At 27.9% G+C, this 8,324-nt stretch overlaps 1 protein-coding gene across 1 annotated transcript; it reads left to right on the top strand.

The window, feature by feature from the left end:
- Positions 1-378: 378 nt before the first annotated feature.
- LOC149540401 (sesquiterpene synthase Cad-like) lies at positions 379-4,451 on the top strand. Its single transcript, XM_089799587.1, has 11 exons — positions 379-501; positions 682-863; positions 1,001-1,095; positions 1,185-1,411; positions 1,708-1,758; positions 1,838-1,905; positions 2,050-2,148; positions 2,291-2,506; positions 2,587-2,725; positions 3,804-4,055; positions 4,149-4,451. The coding sequence occupies exons 1-11, from the start codon at positions 379-381 to the stop codon at positions 4,449-4,451; spliced, it is 1,755 nt and encodes a 584-aa protein (XP_089655713.1).
- The last annotated feature ends 3,873 nt before the right edge of the window (positions 4,452-8,324 follow it).

Genomic DNA, 8,324 nt, shown 5'->3' with positions numbered 1-8,324 from the left:
TATCAAAAGATACTTAAACATAAAGCTAAGTGCAAGACTTCTTCCTTAACATGCTGTCTATTTTTGTGACTCCATAGCCACTGACCATCCCAAGAGTTCTTCCTTAACATGCTATCTAGCTAAGAAAATAGACAATATACCAAAAAAGAAACTTCAAAAAGAAAGCTAAGTGCAATAATTCTTCCTTGATATCAAACGATACTTTCCAATATTTGTTCAACCTATCACACCAGCTGTGAGATGAGTTTTGAATGGTGGATCTCACACCAAACTTTTGAAACACGTTCTTTCTACAGTCGCACTTTGAATCCTTCAATGCTCTCTATAAATGCATAGCCGCTTTAGTGCATTTTCAGTGTGAAGTTGTAGTTATCTGCCATGGCTGAATTTTTTGATGGAAGTTGTTGCATGCCAATGAAGGCCGCCACTCGTCGATCTGGAAATCATCATCCCAACTTGTGGAGTGATGATTTCATACAGTCCATCAATTCTCCATATTCGGTATGAAAAGATTACTTCACTGCAGTTTGATTTACAGTTATATTATATGCTTTTCTATATTTATAACTGATGTATGAAATCAACTTCATTTTGTAATCAGGATTCTTTATATGATTGGCATAAATTATATATTTTCTATGTTGAAAACTGATGTATGATAACGTTTTCTTTTGTAATCAGGATTCTTCGTATCATAAACAGAGGGATATACTGATCGACGAGATTCGTGGTATGATTTCTAATGGAGAAAAAGAAGAATTTGGTGTACTTGAAAAGATTTGGTTTGTTGATGTTCTACAACGTTTGGGAATAGATCGATATTTTCAACAGGAAATTAAAACTGCACTTGATTATATCTACAAGTACGTAACCTTTCCTTGGTATCTAATTTAGAAATAAAACAATAGGAAAGAAGCTTTCCTTGGCTGTCTGATTTAAATATTAAAAAATAGGAAGATTTGAGAAGATCTTTGTAATTAAATAATGTCATTTTGAATAGGTACTGGAATCATGATGATAATGTTCTTGACGATCTCAACATGGTGGCTTTAGGATTTCGGATATTGCGACTGAATAGATACGTCGTTTCTTCAGGTGGTAGATTTTTAATTTTTGTCTTGATTGCTTATCTATAACTAATAATTTGAAATCATCATACTAATATTTTGGATATATATAAGCAGATGTTTTTAAAAAATTCAAAGGTGAAGAAGGACAACTCTCTGGTTTTGTATCTAGTCATCAAGATGCAAAATTAGCGATGATGTTAAATGTATATAAAGCTTCAGAACTAGATTTTCCTGATGAAAAAATCTTAAAAGAAGTAAGAGTTTTTGCTTCTACATACCTGCAAAATGCCATTGAAGAATATGGTGACAGAAAAGAATCAAAAAATCCACTTCTAATGGAGGTAAGTAGTTTTTCATGAAAGAGATCAACTTTGAGTTTATTTTTAAATCTTTAAGAAAAGTAAAATTAAAACAAGGGCTTTCATGATAAATGCTAGTCATTTCTTAGAACTAGGATGGGATGATCAACTGTTAACAGTCCAAATCAAAATTCTTTATTTTCATAAACTTTCAAATTTTATTACTATTTAAGTATAGATCGTTTCAATGTCTTATCTATATACTGGTTGAATACTTGTGATAATTTAGTGTGTATAGATATATTACCTTTTATAATGATCTTTGATATATTTTTCAGATTGAGTATACTTTGAAATATGCTTGGAGATGTAGACTTCCAAGAATGGAGGCTTGGAATTTTATTCATATACTCAAGCAACAAGATTACAATGAAATATGCTTGGAGATGTAGACTTCCAAGAATGGAGGCTTGGAATTTTATTCATATACTCAAGCAACAAGATTACAATATATCACTTGTTAATAACCTTTATATGTAAGATCAAAATTTGGGGACAATCCATAGTACTCCATTCTTTATTTAAAAGTGAAGTTCTTAAAAAATATTAATCTTTCAATCTGTTGTGATATTTTCAAGTTTAATCTAATCTAAATCATTCAAGTTCATGAATTCTCTTAGGATTCCAAACAAATATCTGAAAAAGCTATTGGAACTAGCAATATTGGACTTCAATATTTTGCAATCAGAACATCAATCTGAATTGAAATTAATATCCACGTGAGTATTTTTCAACTGAAAAAGTTAGGGAATGTATTTTTAAAAATCATTTATCTATTATTCATTGATCATACAAAGAACTCCTTCAAGTTAATCCAAGAAAATCGAGTTTTAATAATGATATCTGATTTATTTGTGCCAGATGGTGGAAAGAGTCAAGTGCAAATCAACTCAACTTCTTTCGGCATCGCCACACAGAATTTCTTTTCTGGTGGGGTTGCTCATTATTTGAACCTGAGTACAACACATGTAGAATTGGTTTTACCAAGCTAACTACCTTGCTTTCCCTCCTTGATGATCTTTATGACACATATGGGACCGTTGATGAATTGAAACCATTCACAACAACATTAATAAGGTATTAAGTTAGATAATACTCATATATTATGTTGAATGTTTGATTCATTTTCTAACTTTGTCTATTCATTTTTATGGTAGATGGGATGCTTCCACAATTGATAATCAACCTGACTTTATGAAAATTGTTTACAACTTTGCATACAAGATACATAAGGAAATTGCAAGTGAAGCTGAAAGAAAGCATGGTCTATGTGTTCACAAATACATCAAATCTTGTGTAAGTACAAATATAATGATCATATATTCTTAATTATTTTATAATCATATTAGTATCCATATCAATTCTTATGATGTTACAAATAGTTGCACGTTCTTATTTTTAAATAATATTAAAATTTTCATATAATAATATGTTTGTCAATACCATTAAGTATAAATTTATGGTAGTTTACTATTATTAAAAATAATATGATCATATAATATAATGATATTTATTTATAATTTCTTATTAAAATATGTATTAAATTTTAAATAAAAATATATAAAATGGATAATATTTTTAATAAAAAAATATAAAACATGTTAGAATTTTATGTTACTTTTCTTATTTTAACATAAATTCATAACTATAATGTATCCTTTATGATTTCTAAACCAAATAGATTTACACCTTATAAAACAATGTTGGCATTTATAGTTATCTTTTCAAAAAATATAAGTTTAATCTATTAATATTATATTAGATTATTATTTTTAAAGTGAATATATTGAATTCATAAGAAGATTACTGAAATTTTTAGCACTAATTTTTAAATGATGAATATTTTTGCATATCTATTACATAGATTAAAAAAATTGTGTTTCCTATTTTTTTAATTTGATCACATCAAGAGTTGCAACTCTACAATTTGAGCGTTACAGGAGCTTAGTAATTCATCCACATATTTCTATTTTAAAAATCTAATTTTAAATTTGATTTGATTTATATTTTATATCTACCATATAAAATAGAAAAACATGAAGATATTACCATTATGAAATTGTCAACTTTTTATTTCTATTGCATGTTAGTTCTAATGGCTACAACTCTCACTTTTGTAAAGTAAAAGGTTTCCTTTTTCTTTTCAAACCAAAATGTCCATGTATTTGTGTCTCTTACAAAGACATCTCTTCACATATTTTCAAAGATTAATTTGATGGTATATAAAATGTTCTCTTGAAAAGGATAATAATTTAGACTATAGTTATTATGTATATCAAAAAATAAAAAATATTGTCTATATGCAATGTAAACATTTTAAGTTTTATTTTTGAAGTTCAATATTTTAAATCATTTTTTTTTCTTTTTATTGTAGTGGGATACTTTTATTGAAGCTCATATGCAAGAAACGAAATGGATAGCTTCTAACTATATGCCAAGTTTTGATGAATACTTGATTAATGGAGTGGTAAGTGTTGGCATGCGAGTTCTAATGATGCATTCGCTGATACTAATGGATGCTCCTTTATTTGATGAAATTTTGGAGCAACTTGATATCCCTTCATCAAAGTTTCAAGATCTTGTTTCATTAACTACTCGACTAGTAGATGATACCAAAGACTTTGAGGTAATTGATATAAATAATTACAGTTACATGAAAGTTTTAGAAATGTTGAGATAAAGGAAATCAAATATTAACATCTCTTTGAAACTTTTCAAGGATGAACAAGCTCGTGGGGAGAAGGCTTCAAGCATTGAATGCTACATGAAAGACCACCTTGGTTCTACAAGGAAAGATGCTTTGAATTATATTGAAGGTCGTATAGAGAGTTGTGTACAAGAGTTAAATAAGGAGTTTCTCCAGCCTTCAAATATGCTTGACTGTTGTCGAAAGTTATATTTCAATGCTGGCATGCGGGGCATATTTTACTTGTTTAAGGATGTTGATGGCATTTCATACTCAAATGGAAAAGAGATGGTGGGTGCAATAACACACATTTTGGTGGAACCAATTATGCCATAGATCAAGTTTTAAATTGCGTACTATAAACTTAATGCTTTAAATATCCCTTGAATTTATACTCAAGACACTTTGAATAAAGTGGGTTATGTCCTATGATCTGGATGTGAGTATTGATAGAAATATTCTCCTTATATTAAGAACATATTTCTAATTCCAACAAGAACTTCCTAATTAATATTTTGTCATTCCAAATTCTTAAAGTGGTCAAATGTGAAGTTTTTAATCATATGTTTACTAATAATATATATTTTAGAAAAAATTGATAATTATTGAGAAAGAATAATATTAGCATTGAGAATAGTGCAATAGAAAAAATAAATTTTATTTTACTATAAATATGTACTAAGTACAAAATTATTTCCATGTAATAAACTATTAATTTGTTTAATATCTAATTTTCATTATTTAAAATTAATAGGGGAAATCATTCTTTAAATTAGATATTTATAAAATAATATAATACTCAAGAGAAGTGGAAGAAACATACACAAATCTAGAGAAAAAGTGAAGAAGAAACTAGTCCTAGTAAATTTAGTATATTTAGTAGTATGAAATAATATCACACACTCTTTCAAGATATGATTATCTATATTGTTTTAACTAAATATAAGTCATTTTTAACTATGTAATTAGAAGTATGATTTAGGGATAGTTAGTATTTGAGATTTTCCTATCATGTTCATAACATGTTGTAACTAAATACTAGTTACAAAATTGTTACAATAAGTAAATTTTATGATTTGCTAGTTTATAACTATTTATTTTTAATATTTGAAAATATTTCTTTTATAATATTATAGTCTTTGAGGGGACATAACTTGAGCATACAAAGTAAAAATTTGGACTTCAAATAATTGAGAGACAATTCATTTGGAGCATTCGAATTTGGTTTAGATTTGAAGTAGGCTTAATATGATTTATTTGTTGATATTTTAATCTGAGCTATTTATGAATTCTTATGATTATGGTAGCATTATAAGTTAATGACATGTTATTTATTAGAAACTTGCATGTATGTCATTATATACTTAGTTTTATCTATTAGACTACTCTCATGTTAACATGGTTTTTACTAATGGTTTTGAATATGTATTTTTCATTATTGGGTCTATAATGTGTAGTATTATAGGTAGACTATACTAGAGGTTGGATATATGGCTTGGATATACTTTAGCTATACCAATAGATATTTTGTTCATGATGCATATTCAGATTGGTGCCTTGGTTTTGTCACTTGGTTTCTTGATTTTTTATCAAATTGAGGAGAATGTATGTTCTTACTATGTGCAATCATTGTGGACTTATGTTGTTATTTATATGCTATGTTGTTACTTGTGAGATACTCTTTTAGGGAGGACCTATGGTGATCATATTTATATCTAAAATATTTATGAATCTTTTTGGACTTATGATAGTGATAATGTGATAATCTAGAATTGATTGTTGATTTTTGTTGGTGGATTTGTATCTTATTTGTTTGAAGTTCTTAGTTCCACTTGATGTTATTGACATTTCAATTATGTGTATAGACCTAAAGGATATTCATTTAGAAGATACACATCAAAATATCATGTGTAACTTTGTATCTATGTTTAATAGGATTTTTTAGTAGTGATGTGGATTCACCATTAGATGGTGGATGATGATCTTTCATTTTGCAGATATTGGAGGATGTTTTTTATACTATTTATTTAAAATGGTACTTTGCATTTGTTTGTGCACTAGTATACCATGGTGGTTATCAACATGGAAATAAGAGATGTTGGTGTCTTCAAATATCAGGGATCCTTCATTGATATGTTGATTATTCTTTCAATTGATATGTTATCCTTGTTTAATAAGATGGTTATTTAATATACCATGGTGTAGTATTTATTTCATTCTTAGATTTTTGGCATGATACAGCTATTTGATATATTCATATGAAACATGTCACCTCATAAGAGGATATGTATAGATCATGTTGTCAGGTTTACATATTGTTGATTTTGCAGTTGGAGCTTTGAAATCGATCTTGGTTTAGTTGTGTTTGTTTTAAGCACATGGTCATTTTCACGCAAATATTTCATGATGGTGTTATGTTGCATTTGGCTTTTTACATGGATTAATAAAAAAATGTGAAAACCATGTTGTGAAAGATGTGATTCATAGAATAAATGTGTAAATATAGGAAATACTTGCATCATGGAATTGTTATTTTCATTTATGAAAATATCCATGAGCTTCAATTATTTTCAATTAAAAAGTGAAACATTCTTATACAAACATAAAAATGAAAAGTAATAAAATCTCAAGTAATAAAAATCTAGAAAAAGGAGATTAAATATGAAGTAAAGAAGAATTATTAAGGAAAATATTTTATAGAGTGTTGAATAGATTTTTTTAAATATTTTTAATTTTCACCCAAAGTGATTGTTTTGTGATGGGATCTCTTTCTAATATTGATTGGAAAGCCTAGGAAAAGTGTACAAACAAAGTCTTTTTGCTAGGAGTAAAATGTGGTTTATATGAGTATCAAGATATTAAAAACAAAATATATTTCAATGTGAGTATAAAGTGGTTAGGATTTGTATTTAAATAGACATGAAATCATCACGATAGGAGGCATAATTTTAATCATGAATTAGAATATGCAGAAATATGTGAAATGATTTCATGTGGACTACGAGGCAAATTATTTTAATAATGAAATATTGCATGATATCAGCATTGTACTATTATAAATTTCACCTGACTGTAAAGAAGATAATAGAAAAGATTAAAAAATTATTGCGCAAGAACTGAAGATAAATTATTGGGATATTGAGACAAATTGTGCAGCTAAAATAAGTTTTTTGTCATGTGACCAAATAAAAGTTGTCTCCATGTTGTATTATTTGATTTCATATAAATTATAATATCAAGGGTATTTTAGCTTGAACCTTTACAATTAATTAAATGGCATGCAAAATTTATACTAAGTTAGGGGAAATGACATGGACCCTTGAGTATTATTATGTGAAAATGCAGGTGGGGTTTCATCGATGTATGAAATAAATGTTAAAATGGCTATAAGTTTGACATGATTTTTTGTTTGAATTCAATTTTTTAAAAAAATTAGATTTAAAATCCATATTATAATATTAGAATTGATTTATGATGTTTCCCAAAGTCTTTCTTAGAAATAATCTAAAATAGAAGTGTCTTTTAATGCTTTTTTTAGGATTAGTTGTAGTGTAGGAACCTAATTAATAAGTGAAAGATACTACACCAAGACTACAACTAAATTTGAATTCATTTCATCTTTCTTTGGTATATCCATTGGGATTTATCTACTTATGTTGTAACTTGAGTTGAATCTTTGAATATTGAAAGGGTTGACCCTTAAGTCTCTAAGAGACCCTATAGTGGATGATATTTCCATTTTATGACCAAATCCCATTCATTAGCCATTGATTCCAAGTGCTTGTTGATAGAAATAGGCTTATTCTTATCAAACATATCACCTCATTCATTTGAAGAGAATGGTTATTTTCTTGAACCCACTTGTCCTCACAAGGTGACATCATCACCCTCCTCTTCATCTTTGGAACTCTATTGGGAAAGTGACATATTGAGAGAGGGGTGAATCAAGATCTATAAAAAATTTGTCCTTTGAAACAAATATCAAACTATCACCACTAACCCTTATCTTAACAATATCATAGATCACATAAGTACTAAGTTGATACGTCGGATCTAATATACTAATCACAATGATAAGATTGAAAATAAATGAAAAATACATAACACAAAATATTTGGTTACCTAGAAACCCTCCAAGGTGAATGTAAAACTGGGGTGGGGATGACACCCATAAATCTTTTCTATTGTTGTAATAAGTGTGCCTATTAG

This window comes from Cupressus sempervirens, chromosome 9, assembly GCF_028749045.1.
Source record: "Cupressus sempervirens isolate cs-2001-9-10 chromosome 9, ASM2874904v1, whole genome shotgun sequence".
NCBI classification, from domain to species: Eukaryota; Viridiplantae; Streptophyta; class Pinopsida; order Cupressales; family Cupressaceae; genus Cupressus; species Cupressus sempervirens.
Note: the sequence above shows the minus strand (reverse complement) of the source record. Positions and strands in the feature narration are given on the sequence as shown.

Bases quoted from the DNA above. Each gene is read 5' to 3' on its own strand.
- LOC149540401 (XM_089799587.1), top strand. From the start codon at position 379: ATGGCTGAATTTTTTGATGGAAGTTGTTGCATGCCAATGAAGGCCGCC. The intron at 1,096-1,184 runs GTGGTAGATTTT...ATATATAAGCAG, and splicing joins TAGATACGTCGTTTCTTCAG to ATGTTTTTAAAAAATTCAAA. The intron at 1,759-1,837 runs GCTTGGAATTTT...CCAAGAATGGAG, and splicing joins GTAGACTTCCAAGAATGGAG to GCTTGGAATTTTATTCATAT.